Below are 17113 nucleotides of genomic sequence, written 5' to 3'. Positions count from 1 at the left end.
GGGGAAATGGAAGAGCTCATTGTTGGGGGGGGGGGTCTTTTATCGGCTTGCCACTTCACATTCCATCTCGCTTCTCTCTCTCTCTCTCACTCTCTCTGAGTCTTTCTTCTTTTTTCTCTCTTTTCGAGGAAGCCCCCTCCCCCTCGACCGTGCCCGATATAGCTACATCACAGTGCATCTAGTTTCGATTCATTCTTGTCAAAGAAGAACTTATACCCCATTGCCTTCTGAAACATCGAATATAAAATACAATTTTTCTTCATTTGTAATATCATGAATACGATTTTATTGGATTAACATGTCTCCATTCTCAAAAATATTCTTTGACAGAGATACATCATTGATACAGAAAGTTATTTACAACGTTAACAATTAGTTCATCTTAAATTGAAATCATTAATAGATGAAGGCCTATATATACCATCATATAGTGTTACTATAACAAACATCAGCCTATACTTATAGCTTGTGATTAAATATTGGTTAAAGATAAAGACCAGTTATGGTCATGCGATTGCATTGTGAAAGAAACGTTGTGGAATCGATCAGAAAAGGTTGATCATCTAGCATATAAGTATTGGTGTGTACTGCAAGGTTCTGGAATCATCAAAATGATAAGAAATTTGGCCCAGTCTTCGTAAAGTTATAAGCACTGTACACAGAAAGATGTATATGGGACTACGCACACGTGTGCGACACGTACGTTTATCTCTCACACACCAATAGATAAACTAATTTACCAAATATATCAATTAGTAGGCGGTTTCCCGGCAAAAATGTTATCATCATGTATTAGTCAAAACATATTCTTTCACATGATTGGTTATAAGAGCTTCCATTTCATTTTTTGAAATTGGGGCATTTCCAATACTGGTCTTTACCTTTAAAGTATAAAAGCATATGCAACTTATTTAGATGAATAGATTATGGTGTCCTATAGGCCCAAGGAGCAACGTGCTTATCGGAAACATGCTTGATAAAATTCACGTGATGGATGAGAGAGGGGCATACAGACATTCCTCTGAGTCCATATGAATTCTATACTTGGTTACTTAAACAGAAAATAATGAAAAAGAACACCTAAGCAATTTTTAAATGTTTATATAAGTTGCCACAAATGTGAAGAATGGCTTCACGTACCAAACATTTTACAAAATGTGCTCAAAAAGCACTAGAATTTCACTGAGAACTATGGTGGGCCAATGTGGTCCACTGCATCTCATAACAAATTAATGCAGTGATTAAAAAACAGGCAATACACAGGAACAGACTACTAGCAATACAAACACGCAGGGTGCGGTGTGGGTAATAACGCCTAAGCATCTGAATCAAAGACTTGATTTAAAATTAATGAAACCTTTATAGAATAAAACTAAATGACCTCAATAACGTGAAAAAGCTACTTGAAAATATTTCAAAAAAAATTGAATTATCAGATCAGTATGGGTTCATGGTACTGTACATAGATTCATTGCGAGAATAAATATTAATGCCTTAGTTCTGTATTACTAATAACAATAATTTAACTGCCGGTTTATTCCATATGAGATTTAAAACAAATAACGATTATATAACCATGTATATTCAAATACATCAAACTACAGATAATTAGGAACAAACAAAATATACAAAAAGCATCAGTAGATAGAATAAAGGCATATTAAATTATTTACATTAAATTAATATGGCCTACATTATAACGTATAACCGCGTCAAAACATTGTCATGCATTCTCATGAATTCATATTACAATACATGAATTTAACTTAAATTCAACATAATGGATTTCACTATATATACTTAGTCATGTGTCAAAAAAATTAGACCTACATGTAAATTAACGACAAACGTCATTCTTATTAATCTAATCAACTGTATACAAAATAATCAGTTTCAGCATGGACCCATGTCGTAGTAGGTCCAAGTCGTAGTAGGTCCATGGATTCAGTAAACAAAATTTGGCGTTTTAACAATATATCACTCACACTGAACGGAATAATCGCTATTGATAGATCATGTCTGAAATTAACCAATTCAACTACTTATACTAATACAAATGTACTGCCACAACAACAACATCATAAACGAGACAATAACTACACCAAACAACTATACATAATTATGTGTTACTATTACTACAACTACTATTGACGACTATATGTATACTATTACTATTACTGGTGATAAGTTTGGCTGTTCGCATAATGCAGAAATTTACCATGATTACAGAAAGTGCAGAAAAACATTCCTAATATTAAGCTTTCTTTATGCTACGTGAATTAACTTAACAATTTTATTTAGTATAAATAGTATAAAATCACTAGTTGAACTTGTAGAAACAAAATATCTCATAGGATATTTGACATTCCTATACATGTATACTTAGTCGGTAGTTAATAACTTGCGTTGCAAGGACACTCCTTTGGATGGGCACCAATCATTTGGCTACGTTATTTACAAATTATCTACAGGCAAAATTAGCAACTCATACATATATATCACACAAAACAGTTTCCCTTTCCAAATTAAACTGTTAAGTTAACAAATACAATCAAACCTTTTACGTTACAAATTCAACAGTTCATGCACAAAATATTTTGGGTAAAACACGTATTCAGTGTTATATTTGTGAAAGAAATGCGGACTTCATTATTTTGTCCTTTTTACAAGGGCCATGAAAGGATACATGTCCAGTAAACATTTCCTTTATTTTCTATTTGTGGATACATCTAAGAAAAGTTTACCGTAAACACTCTTTTTTGAAATCACATTAGAACTGTTGCTGAAATTATCGTCCATCTGCAAATCTGAATGATAAAATTGTTTCTGAGTATCCACGTTCATTAATATCAAGGAGAATACTCTTCATTCAGCATGTACTTTCAAGGATGATGGACTCGATCTTATGGAAATCGATTTGTCTTTTTGTCTTACATTACCATGCACATAACAAATATAGGCCTGCGAGTAAGCAAACGCGTTACCATGTCCAATACTGTGTATTAGGGAAATATGGTACTTAAAACTTCAGGGTTACTTGGCCCAGAAAAGAAAGTCGAAGCCCTAATTTTGTACAAAACAAGCGTGGTAAATAAAACACTGCCAGTGGCAAAATACAATTTAAAAAAGAATGAGATTTTGCTGACAATAAATATTTTGCCGTCTTACTTATGGGAACATTTTAAATTATATATATATTATTTTACAACATTTTGACCCTTTCGAAGGTCTTGATATTTTCATCATGGAAATCCCTGAACACCTTTTAAGAGAATTCAAGATCACACCTTCTTCAATGAAAGAAAAAAGAGCCCCCAAAACTGAGGTCAAGAATACACATCCTTGTAATATTTCATGAAGATCTACGTGATTCATTGAATGAATAACTCCATTGCATAACAATTGTCTTTGTAATAGCAAAAATGGGTCATGAATTCATTCAATCGTTTAGCAATTATCTGATACGTATACAATGGTGTTTTATGTAGTTGTCACTTGAGCTGGTATTTCGTCATCCGTCTCAGTGATCAGATCGAGTAGGATGTCATCTGCCAGATAAGTTAAGCCCATTCACTGACGTGAGAGAAGAGAGAGAGAGAGAGAGAGCGAGAGATAGAGAGAGAGAGAGAGAGAGAAATGAGAGATAGAGAGAGCGAGAAAAAAAGAGAGAGAGAGAAAGATATATATATATATATAGAGAGAGAGAGAGAGAGATAGATAGATATATATATATATATATAGAGAAAGAGAGAGATATAGAGAGAAAGAGAGAGAGAGAGAGAAGTATAAATGCGTGCATCAATAAAAAAGCAGCGCTGCATGAAGAGAGAGCTTGAATACCTTACAGCTTTCCGTCAAAACCATCTTTACCAATATGGTAACTATTTGTAGAAAATGTCATAATACAAAAAAATGCGAATAATTTAATTAAAATAGGCCTACATATAATTTGGTAAAAAACAACTTAAGTTTAAAGATAAACTTTAGTACTGGTAATGCCATTGCATTGTGAAAGAAAAGGTGTGGAAAGGATCAGAAACAGTTGATCAGTAGCATGTAAGTATTGGTGTGCATTGCAAGGTTCTGGAGTCATCAAAATCATAATAAATTTGACCGAGTCTTGGTAAAGTAACAAGCACTGTACACAGAAAGCTATATATGGGACAACACACATGGTGTCGGGGCTAGTACTACCTTGATTTCCTTGTCTTTCTATGCTCATTACTCAGCCAGTATACATTTTCTTTCAAAATTGTTTGGCACATGTCATTTATTTGTAACCTTGAACATTCAGTGTAAGTTTCGTTAGATTCTGTGAGAATTAATTTTCTTTTTTTTTCTCCAGAACTGGAGTTTATCTTTAATATCACTTCGTTTATCCAGTAAAAAAACATTCTACATTTTCCAATGGGCACCGTGGAACATTCATAACCCCGCTGCTCCCGAGACGGGAAATAACTACATGGTTATAAGATATTTAAGACACTTTTTTTCTATTTCTGTATATCTAAACACATTCATGGCTTTTCGAGCAGACCTCGCGGCTGAATGAATATAACAAACGACTGGCATGAGAAGACAGGCACGCGTGCTAGTCTCCAGCTAATTCTAACACTAGACTTCATTGATGTTGCATAGTCAGCCAGTAAGTCATTAAAGCTAACATATTGCTCCGGTTGTCTCATTTTCGCCAGCACAAACGTAGCTAGTTCGAGTATATAGCAGACGGAAATCGTCGGATCAGACGACACTTGATAGTGATTTTGTATGTGAGATTGCTTTGCTAAATATAAAGTACAAGAATCTTTTCCATATCTTTACACTATCATTGATATCTGATAATTAAACAGTTAGTAAAATAAACATACCAAACTACATAATACAATCAAATACATGACTGAAATTAGGAGAATTTGATAAGGTGCACAATTCCACCCCTCTGTTAATAATCGAATAGTTCACGGTGTTCATGAATATTCATGTTTTTGCTTACCTCGGCCAAATGCTTGCCTATATTAAATGGAAAAATTACGGTGAGGGATTGGATGAAATGGACATAATGAACAAATCAGAACCGATCTATGATAGTTCATGCTTCTTATCCTTTATGTGCTTGACTTATAACCTTACAATCGCGTGGTAAATTGATCAAATTACGGTGGGTGAACTTTCAAAAGTCAATGGGACATGAGGGTTCCAAAGGAAGAGCTAGTGATAACGTACGTCAGGGTGGATGTGCTTTTCGTTTAAACAAAAAAATGAATTTGTAACGATTTGTTTTTGTAAAAGTCCATAGGCTAACTTACATGCTAGGCTGCTGGACTCTGCCGATAGAGGGCGTTGTCAAATGAGACTAAACGGAGCTATATAATAACAATAATAATACATTATATTTCTAGAGCGCTTAATTATTACAATGTTTCTAAGCGCTCTGGTATGGGCATATATGTCGAGAGAACATTGCTATAATTCATTCTGGATTGTTAATTCTGCAGTATAGCTTGATTGTTTGAACCAGTAACATAAAAATAACCTCAAAAAACTTGCTGGAAATCATCTTCAATAAAAACCACAACCCTCCATTGCACATACCGGTAGTGACATGTGTAAAGCACAAGGTTTCGGGCCTACCTATACCTACCTTGATTTCCTTATCTTGTTTTGCTCATTATCAAGCCCCTGTACATTTTGTCTACCCAAAATCGTTTGGCAGATGTCATTTATTTGGAATCTTGAACATTCAGTTTAAGTTTTGTTGGATTCTGTGAGAGTATATTTTCTATCATTACCAAAACTCTAGCTTATCTGTTTAATCGAAAAAGAGAAAGGCGGCTTTTTATTGCACCCCGGCCCTCCCTGAAGGAAAAAGTACATGTGATCGTACGTACGATACACGAGCACTGATTATGCAACCATCCTTAAACGTCATGCAGCGATGCAATGTCTTGAAGTAAACGTTTTAAGGACTTACCCAAGGCCACGTGGTTCGCCATGCTGCACCTCCACCTTAATGACCTGATCTTCATTACAAGCAATGATGACATCATCCACTCTCTCATCTGTCCGGCATCTTATGAATCTACCAGTATCAAGATCGACGGTACACGGTATTAACGACTTTAAAGGTAATACAAAGTTTTGGTATGGGGTCGTGAATTTGGTTCAAATGAACATATTGGAAGCATATGCGATCCTACAATATTCACTGATCGTTGTCGCGGTCGAAATCGACCCTAAAGTTATGAAATTGTAAATAATAAACACTTTATGTTGTATAGCTCCCTCTCAAGGTCAAATATTCATTAAGCTGTAAAACAATGTTTCTTGACTAAAATCGACCGATTAGCTATTCCCGTTCGGAAATTATATACCACAACTACATATTCTGAGATTTTCATGGTCGAAGCTACCATTGTACGGCCGTAGGAGCTATTTGAAATTTTTCAAAATTTACCGGGAGCACCGGTAAATCTTTATATTCAATTTTTCTCGAAAGCAGAAGTGTTTTAGGGGCTAAAATTTCTAGTCCTTTTAATTCATCCCCAGAGGCATCCAAATATATCAAATTGTAAAGAATCACTATCCACCCATTTTTCAAAATTTCCCAAAACTTTGTAATACCTTTAAGTGATTGGGGATGGGGGCATGTCATCGGAGTTAACAATAATGTTTGGTATATAACTGGTAATAATGATGTAACTTTTTCTCTTATTTATTTTATCATGTAGACCCCTCAATTAATAAAACGTGCAGCTGTCATGCATATGGTACAGATGAGCAGAGCTATTCATACTTAGTATTTAGGCCTACTCATGTTGTTATTTATGATTTGTTATCTGTTTTAAGTTCAAATCGATTCTAATCATATCAAGTCAAACACTGAGAGAGAGAGAGAGAGATAGAGAAAGGGAGAAACACAATCTATTCAATTCAAAGAAACATAAACATTTTCTTCCATTTCTAGATGGGAAGGGGAGAATTAAAAAGAAAAAATGTCAAAGTGCTCTTTGAAAAAAACCACACTTTGTCTTACCTGATAGTCTTCAGATGTTTGAGGTTGTGAGGTATTCTGAAAGCTAGTAAGATTCGTTCCATGTAAATGTTACCAATGGCAAGATCGCTAAATGTCACCTTGACTAGCTGAGGGGAGATATTCAGAAGGGCATTGGGTATTAAAGGGGGCTCCTTTATGAAACCAGAATGTCGATCTCCATACACCTCTTTTAGAATGGTGAGTTCTGTTGCTCCTGGGAGATGGATCCTCCGGATGACGTCATATGTGATCGTGCTCCGTACCCTTATCGTGACCTTCTTCACATTGTCAAACATCGAACCACAATCCCGCCATCCTCGTAGTGTCATATTATCCACTGTCAGCTCAGTCAGGGTGGCCAAGCCCGTGCTACCACTCTCACCCTCCAGTGAAGAAAGAGCAAGTGCAATGACAAATATATTAGGTACGATTGTTAGTAGATATATGATTGCGTCTTTAAGTTTCATGAAAAAAGCGACAAAATCATGAAAATAGATCATGCTAGCCTCAGGGGTATTGTAAAACATAAACAAGGGTTTTAAATATGACATGATCCGAGAAAATGCGAGAATTTTAAAGGCTTATGTAACTGCAAGTATAAATTGCATGATAAAATAATACATAGTAAGCCTTAATTTCTTTGCTCTTATACATTGTAATTGTACATCATTCATTATTTTGCAACATAAATATGATAAAAAAGTGAAGCATGTAGCTTCAATGAACGAAGACCAGGCTAATTTAGCAATGGTTTAGACTAAACACCTACTAAATCATTTCAAGTCAGTCAAATGCCTTGATCAGAACTTCATGTTTGTTTAATGCCTTTGATATGCAATAATCAAATATAATGTAACTGACATAAATGTATTAGGATCTAAAATAGTAACATTAAAAATGATTTTTGTTTAAAGAAAAAAAAATCAGTATTAAGATTAGTACATTTCAAACATATGGCGATTTATATAATACGAATCACTAATATTACTTGAAATGCGACGTACAGTGGGTCGTTTAAGTATGCACCATGACATCATACTGCAGGATTAACACATATTTCATAATAAACATGTCTACCGGTACTAATATACCACCATGAAATTGTTCGTATGAAGTAATATTAGGTGTTATAATGAATAGGCCTATCGTGAGGAAGACGGGCAAAGTGGCCATGTTTGTTTGTTTTATATATTCACCATGTAAAATAATTGTTTACAGATAATAAAATTCAGTGGGTAACATCGAGATATAAAACATAGTAGGAACAGTGCATAAACAATTTTTTTGAAGCGCAACGTCTCTAAGATAACATAGCTGGTAATTATTAGGTTGAGATAGAGCACGGCATAAAGTAAGACATTCTGTAGTTATAAAAATAAAAACAAAATACAAAATAAATGTTTAAATCAAAATCATGCCCCTTAACGTATTTAAATAACAAGTAAATCAAGGAAATACATACCTCTTATTGACAAAAATAGCACTATTATAGTGTACATCACAACATGACAAACATATTAGCAGAGAAAAAGTTCCTACAGTTTCTTTTTAAATAACACAAATGCTATTATAAGTTTGTATATCAGGTGGCAATACGTTCCGAATGTCGGGGCCTGCATATCTAATCGATCTGTGGGCTAAGGTACTTCTTGGCGTAAACAAATGGAAATCAGAAAAAATGTCTGGTTGGGTAGTCATGTATGTCTCTATTTAGAATAAAATTGTTACAAAAAGACAGTTCTTTTTCATTAAGTCGGTACATGAACACTGCAATTTGCAGAAAATGAATTTCGGTGATTTTCAAACTTCTTAATCTGAAAAATAATGGGTCAGTGTGATCAAAATACCCAGAGCCACAACAAAGTCTCATGGCTTTCTTTTGCAACCTTAAGATACCATCAGTATTTATTCTATTAATTGTCCATACAACGTAGCCGGCAGCCCGGAGCACTTTGATCAAACGGACGAGGTACCACTTGAAACCAGTGTTAACTAAATGCATGAATGCCACAGAGCACTGAATGGCCCATGCCAGACAAAATTTCTGCTGCTAAGGGGGCCCTCTAAAAATGCATTTGATCAAACGAACGAGGTACCACTTGAAACCAGTGTTAACTAAATGCATGAATGCCACAGAGCACTGAATGGCCCATGCCAGACAAAATTTCTGCTGCTAAGGGGGCCCTCTAAAAATGCATTTGATCAAACGAACGAGGTACCACTTGAAACCAGTGTTAACTAAATGCATGAATGCCACAGAGCACTGAATGGCCCATGCCAGACAAAATTTCTGCTGCTAAGGGGGCCCTCTAAAAATGCATTTGATCAAACGAACGAGGTACCACTTGAAACCAGTGTTAACTAAATGCATGAATGCCACAGAGCACTGAATGGCCCATGCCAGACAAAATCTCTGCTGCTAAGGGCCCGCCAGACGCCCCCAAAGGGGCCCCCTAAAAATGCATTTGATCAAACGAACGAGGTACCACTTGAAACCAGTGTTAACTAAATGCAGGAATGCCACAGAGCACTGAATGACCCATGCCAGACAAATTTTCTGCTATAATATGAGAATGTTCCCCCATCGAAGAAAATTAAAAGAGAAACAAGGCATTTTTATGGGTAGAACACCTCTTTTTGGTCTTACCACCATGGTCTTGTCGAATATTTAATGCATATTCTATATGTTTTATATGAATACAAATCATTAAAACACCAAAGTGCATTATATCACCTGTACTAAGGATAAAATTGAAGTAACAATCGGAAAATGAATGAACTATTAAACATTCAATAAATGCCCATAAAGTAAAAAAAACTAATTAATAAAGATGATTGGAAGACAATTGATATATGAAATGGAATAAATTCGAATCAACAAGACTTGGTTATCCCGTGGCGGATTAAAGATAATCTAGCTGGATGCACTTGCCCGAAAATGTGTGTCAAGCAGTATTAAAAAAAAACATACAAATGTCATTAAATTTCTCAGATGACATACTCCAAAATTCCCCAACAAGTAAGATGGCAATGGGAAGGGAAAGATTGCATTTTATCTTACTTTAGTCACAATTCAAATAGCAATCCTTCTATCAGCATGTCCATAGCCTTCCGTGCTACCCTATGGAATGAACAATATGGTATTTTTTGCTATCCATCTTATAGATTTTGTCTGTTTTCGTTTCATGAAAAGAGCCCATTTGTCCCTTCCAAGTTTGAAAAGTAAACTCATCAAGTTACTTTGAATTAAAAAAAAGGCATAAGTGCAACTCAGGTACAACTTAAATCATGGTTTGATTTACTTATATATTATAGATATTATACAAAGGATGCATGCGCATGAGTTCAATATACGATCTATCCGCACTCGAGTTGAGGCTGCGTGCTCTGAAAATGAGTTAAATAGTACTGAAAAATATTGCACTCCTTTTCATGTTGCGAGTGCAATAGGCTCAGTAATTGAATCACACGTGACCGCGCATGACCAATCATTTGATTAGGATCTGGGAGTGAGTTGTATAAATGACTATATCAGTACCTTTGCAGACAATGCCATCGGCGGTGATGTTGAGTAGAAGGTATCGTTCATGCAGTCTCCACAACTGAGTGTAAGGTTTTTCAGATAAGGCATCTTGCAGAAGAACTGAGCGAGATCACGGGATGCAGTGGGACGTTCACTGAAATCATCAAGCTGGAAGTCAAGTGTCTCAATCTGTTATGATAATAACATTATATTGAATGATAAATTGATACAAACCAACTTAAAGTATTTTCAATATTAACAAATTTGTTTAAAATTGTACTAATATCTTTGCCACGATGAAAACATCTCAACACATCCGCCTTTATTTTGTAATGATGAACAAGGCTTGACACTGAAAATGAGCACTAATTTCTATAGTAATTCCTGTATCATTTTGAGATTGAAAATGGTGATACATTGCTGCTTTGTTAAGATGAACAATATGTTTTGACTGATCGCATTAGGACTGTGGTATGACTAACAGCAAATAGGGGACAGTAGAATATGTTTTAGTTAGAAGTATAATGTGACATTACGGGTAATATGAGACATCGTGAATATTCTCCAGATCATAATTTACCTGAATGAAGGAGTCAGATCATGATCTAAAGTTTTACAGAAAAAAATATAATAAAACAAAATGGCAGAACAGTTGCTTTTCTTTGAGAGAAAACGGTGATTTTGTTCCCGGGACAACTTGAACACCCTGATCATGTTACCGACGAAATCGAATAGTGGCGGCTCAAAGATTGCTAGAAAGATGATGTTTTCCCGGACATATGATTCGGTAATCTCGCCATCTCTCCCGCATTTTTACGACACACAGAGTGGGGGGGGGGGGGGGGGGTTCAAATACCGGATGTCAAGGGTTTCAATTTTACAGTTGCCATCATCATTCATTTAAAAAAAAGCAATATTATTCTTTTATTGAAATAGTACTTTGTAGAACTAATTTCACGTAGCTTTGTAATTGTATTGCCACGTGTGAATAAAAAATGTTGGTAGATATTATTTCCTGTCAATCTTTATAATATTTTTCTGTAAATAGAGCGCATTCCCATCCACTTATGCTCATTTGCCCCTTACTTAAAAAACTTTAGCTTTTTCTATTATACCTGCTTCATCTTAAGGCCCCCAAAAGTCATTTGGTTGTCCTCGATTGCTCTTCTGGAGTAGGGGCGGGCGGGCGGATTTTTTTTAAAATATTTTTTTTAACTTCGTTTTTTGTGTGTCTTTTTTTATTTTTTTCCCCATTTAAAAAAATAAAAACATAATAATTTGTTTATCCATCGTCAAGCATCTAAACAAACAAAGTCAATAAAACACTTTAATGTGGTAAAAGACTTGTCTAATGTAGGATGAATATCAAGACCAACACAGAAAGTATTTTTGGCTTTGAAATACAGCACCTTTTAAATCTCCATTCTACTACTTATAGCTACTTGCGCCCTCTATGTAGCAAACGCTGCCTAATCGGTAACCATTAATTGGTCCCCCATAATCCTCTTTATCTTATGTTAACCGAGAGTTAATTTGATGAGATAACTACCTGTCCAGTGACCTGGCAGGGTGGTCTAATCCCTCCTGTACAATAGTACAGATGGGCTTTAAAATGAGTTTATGAATGCTCAGAACCTGATTTGAATGAACGGCATTTTGACATAGAAAAATAAGAATGGCAAGTTAAATAAATACCTAATTGCTGAAGTGCTGAAAAGACCAAACTGGCAAAAGGACGCATTTTGATCCTTGCAAATGCATAAAATGGTATGTTGGAATTTAAGATTGCTCCCCCCCCAAAAAAAAAAAAAAATATTAAAAAAAGAAAAAAAATGAATACGAGAGGCCCGAGAATGACGAGCGGGTGGTCGAGGACAACCAAATGATTTTTTTTTTGGCCTAACGGTGTACTAATGTGGGGAGTAACATCATTCCGTTTCGTGTACTATAGAAATGAGCACACTAATAAATACCTTTGCAGATGACGCTAGCGACGAAGATTTTGAGTAGAAGTCATCGTTTAGGCTACCTCGACTAGTGAGTGTCAGGTTCTTCAGATGAGGCATCTTGCAGATGAACTCAGCAAGACCGCGAGATTCAGAAGGACGATCACTGAGATTGTGGAGCCTGATGACAAGAGTCTCAATCTGTTATGATAGTAACATTATGTCGAATGATTAATTAATAATAACCAACTAAAAGTATATTCACGATTAAACAATTTGTTTAAAATTATATTTATATCCTTACCACGATAAAAATGTCTTAACACTTCACCTTTTTTTTGGTAATGATATACAAGTCTTGATATTTGAACGAAACACTAATTTGGATAGTTCCTGTATTATTTTGAGATTGAAAATGGTGTTCATACATTGCTGCTATGTTAAGGTGAACAATATGTTCTGACTGATCGAATTAGGACTGTGGCATGACTTACAGCAAATAGGTGACAGCAAAATACGTTCAGAAGTACACTGTCGCTCATAAAGTTGGAATATTTTTTTGTTTTACCCTAATTTATGGAATTATTTTAAAAATAATTTAAAAATAATAGATCTAGATAAAAGTATACATTCTTAGATTTTATTGAATAATAATTTGCCAATGTGTGTTTTGCGTGAATGCTAAAGCATGTGTATGCTACTATGCTTTTCAACTAGGGGACCTACGCCCTTAAGTCATAAATGACTGTAATGACGATTAATGCCCCACAAAAGGGCACTAATATAGCACATCGCCACGGTTTTGATCCTGGGGCCTCACAGTTACGAGGTCATTGCTTTATCACTGGACCATGACTGTACGCAGCGGGGGCTAGCCCAATAAACAGAACACCAAAAAGTAACCTCTTTTGGGAGTGTATTTTAAGTGATTTTAAAGTATAGTGCCTTTTGAGCTAGATTTAAACGTTATCGACACGTGCCTTCATTTAAACAAAAAAGGTACTTCTGTTCACGTTTTCATCTAACCTAAAAACCACCAGTTTATCACGCGACTGGAGTAACGTGATTCCACTTACCTCTGTAAATCAAGTGTTTATGACCAAATAACCACTTGACCAAGCAACGAGTTTTTTGTCAGTTAACCGATGGTGGCGATAAATACGTAATTATTTGGTCTTGTAAGCACCTTTATTGATTGGTTTCACAGGTTATCCAAGGTTGATGGTAATAATCACGTTACGTACACCGGCTAATCGTCTTATTGTTCTGTCCGTGAATCTCTGGTTATATTCAACTAGTAATTCTGAGGTGTCTTACACACCTCTTTAAAAGGTTTCAAAGTTACCCTAAATTTCTTGGTTATGATCACGTGGCTCAAGCTGATTACTAATCTAAGCTGTGAAAACGTGATATGTAGGTGTGAAAATTAGTAATTATTAAGTGTTTTAAAACACCTTTTTAAATGGTAGTCAAAGTTGCCATAAGTTCCGCGGTGATGATCTCGTGACTCAAACGGATTATTGATCTAAGCAGGGCATACGTGACTTTTAGGTGTGAAAAATTAGTCATTATTAGGTGTCTTAAAACACCTATTTAAATGGTTTCAAAGATACCATAAATTTCTTGGTGATGATCACGTAGTTAAAACTGATTACTAATCTAAGCTGTGAATCCGTGATATTTAGGTGTGAAAAATTAGTAATTATTATGTGTCTTAAAACACCTATTTAAATGGTAGTCAAAGTTGCCAGCACTTCCGCGGTGGTGATCTCGTGACTCAAACGGAATATTAATCTAAGCAGGGCATACGTGACTTTTAGGTGTGAACAAATAGTCATTATAAGGTGTCTTAAAACACCTATTTAAATCGTAGTCAAAGTTGCCAGCAGTTCCGCGGTGATGATCGCGTGACTCAAACGGATTATTAATATAAGCTGGGTATTCCGTGTTTTCCATGTGTGAACATGAGTTATTCTTGGGTGTCTTGATGGTTTCACAGTTACCATTTAAGTTCCGTGGTGATAATCCCGTGACTGTTGGCATATTTCTATTTTCACCAGTTGATAACTGACTGTTGGCATATTTTCATTGCACCAGTTGATAACTGGAGTGTGCATATTTCCAGTTGCACCAGTTGATGACTGAGCGTTGGCATATTTCGAGTTGACCCAGCTGACACCAATTCATTTGCATATTGAATATGGGGTGCGTGCAGATCTATGTTTTTTAAACAATTTATCTGAATTTACAGCATATTTCTTAATTACTGATGATTTAGTTATATGCAATTCATTTCGAAAATACTACAAATATAAATTACCAGTTATTAGGACATTTCGCTACTTCGTATAAATAGTTAAACATGAATAAGGGAAACATTAACTGTGAACTAAAATAATTTCAATAAAGTACAAGTATACGAATTTTTTTCGATTAATTCAATTATGTAAGTCTACTTATTACCAATGCCCTTACATTGGAAATACAGACGTACCAGTATTGAAGTATTGTTGCTGTTCAACTGGTTGGAAGTTTTACCAAATGGTTCTAATGGCTCAGCTAGACCAGTTGAATTATAACTGGCCTGGATCAACTGGATCATTTAGCCCATTTCAATTTCCAGGGTTACCAGATGGCATTAAATGGTTCATCAACTGGACCAGTTGCAACTAGCTTTCTCTTCTGGGATGTTTGCACCCCCCACCCCCACCCAACCCCCTCTTATCCCAAACTGCTTCCGGCGCGCTTGGACCCAAGACACGATGTTCAGAAACGGGATGAGAACGTCATTATTTTGGTTCATTTATTGTGTAACATTTGCGTAATTATTGGGTTGAACGCGGGTTACAGTAACATACTTCCTCTTCGACGTAAATTTCACGTGAATGAAGAACATGATTCATCTCAAGTCAGCCTCGTAATATTCACGAGAATTTCACGCAGATATTTTGACTAAAACTATCACTAACGCTTCACGTGTTTCTGTGACGCGATAATTTCGTTTATGAAGATGTAATTTCATAACCAAACAAACACGGGAGTATTAGGTTTACAAACCATGGTCTCCAAGGTAGGGATAATCACGTTATTATAATGGTGATATTGCAGTGACAATTGCGTGCTTTAGTGAACGTGTGTTTCAAGTTACCTAATGCAATAAACGTATTAACACATTTACGTAAATGTCCGGTGTTTGAAGAACGTAACTCTCCTCAAGTCGATACCTTGATATTGACGTGATTTTCACGTGATTTTGTTTATCGGGAGGGTAGGGGGCAGTTTCCGTAAATAAAAAACAACAAAGAAAATGCAATACATTTTCAATAATTTATTGCATTTTACCCCGGTCCCCAACATAAAAAAAATCCTCTGGACGGCCATGCATTAGGGCTCAAGGCATGGACACAAAAATATTTCAACTTTAAGAGCGACAGTGTATAATGTGGGTTCTAGGACACCTACCCCCTGGACAACCACCCTCATGATAACCACCCCTAGGATAACCACCCTATAGGACACCTACTCACTAGGACAACTAACCCCTTAGGGCAGCCACCCTTTAGGAAAACCCCTCGGACAAGTACCCCCGGACAACTATTCTCGGACAACCACCCCCTACGACAACCATCCTCTAGGAAATTATCCTAGGGGATAGTTGTCTGCATATAGCTCCGTTTAGTTTCATTTGACAACGCCCCCTATCGTCAGAGTCAGCAGCCTAACATGTTAGCCCATGGACATTTACAAAAAAAAATCGTTAAAAATTCATTTTTTTTTTGTTTAAACGAAAAGTACATCCACCCCGACATACGTTATCACTAGCTCTTTCATTGGAACCCTCATGTCTCATTGAATTTTGAAATTTCACCCACCGTAATTTCATCAAAATGGGTCGCAAGTTCGCCATTGCCTATATAACACATGTACAACAAGTCGAACTTTGGACTCAATTTACCACGCGATTGTAAGGTTATAACTCAAGCACACGAATGATAAGAAGCATGAATCATCATAGATCAGTTCTGATTTGTTCATTATTTCCATTACATCCACCCCCCCCCACCGTAATTTTTTCATTTAGTAGAGGCAAGCATTTTGCCGAGGTAAGCAAAAACATGAATATTCATGAACGGTCAGACAATACAACCTTTTAGTACGTAACGTATAGTGAATGGGAATGGGCGATGATCCGTCCAGGAGGTAGAAGTCAGTGGTTTGTGCTGGCAATGTTCCAGCGAGCGAAAATGAGACAACCGGAGCAATATGGGGGTGGTGGTCCGGGGGTAGTAGTCCTAGAGGGTGGATGTCCTGGGGGTAGTTGTCTGGATGGTAGTTGTCCGGGGGTAGTTTTCCTGGATGGTGTTCTCCTAGGTGATAGTTGTCTCGGGGTTAGAGTCACCCTAGGGGTAGATGTCCAAGAGGGTGTTATCCGGGGGCGGGGTAGTTGTCCAGGGGGTATTTGTTCGGATGGTTCTAGGACAATTACCCCCTGGGCAATCACCCCCCGGAAAGTTACCCCCCGGAAAACTAACCCCCCAAGGACAATTACCCCCCGGAGAATTACCCCCGGAGAATTACCACCCGAGGACAATAACCCCCTAAGGACAATTA

General features: G+C 36.4%; 1 protein-coding gene across 1 annotated transcript in view; it reads right to left on the bottom strand.

Annotated features, from left to right (window-relative positions):
• Nucleotides 1-3495: 3495 nt before the first annotated feature.
• LOC100889688 (baculoviral IAP repeat-containing protein 1e) overlaps nt 3496-17113 on the bottom strand; it is a 66986-nt gene continuing 53368 nt past the window's right edge. The window contains exons 12-16 of the mRNA XM_030985960.1: nt 12530-12703; nt 10572-10745; nt 7034-7416; nt 5972-6079; nt 3496-3573 (exon numbers count right to left, since the gene is read on the bottom strand). Coding sequence (XP_030841820.1) covers nt 3561-3573; nt 5972-6079; nt 7034-7416; nt 10572-10745; nt 12530-12703 — 852 coding nt within the window. The 3' untranslated portion in view covers nt 3496-3560. The remainder of the gene's footprint in view (nt 3574-5971; nt 6080-7033; nt 7417-10571; nt 10746-12529; nt 12704-17113) is intronic.

Source organism: Strongylocentrotus purpuratus, unplaced genomic scaffold (assembly GCF_000002235.5).
Source record: "Strongylocentrotus purpuratus isolate Spur 01 unplaced genomic scaffold, Spur_5.0 spur5_scaffold_15, whole genome shotgun sequence".
Classification (NCBI taxonomy): Eukaryota; Metazoa; Echinodermata; class Echinoidea; order Camarodonta; family Strongylocentrotidae; genus Strongylocentrotus; species Strongylocentrotus purpuratus.
This window is presented reverse-complemented; position numbering and strand designations above follow the sequence as displayed.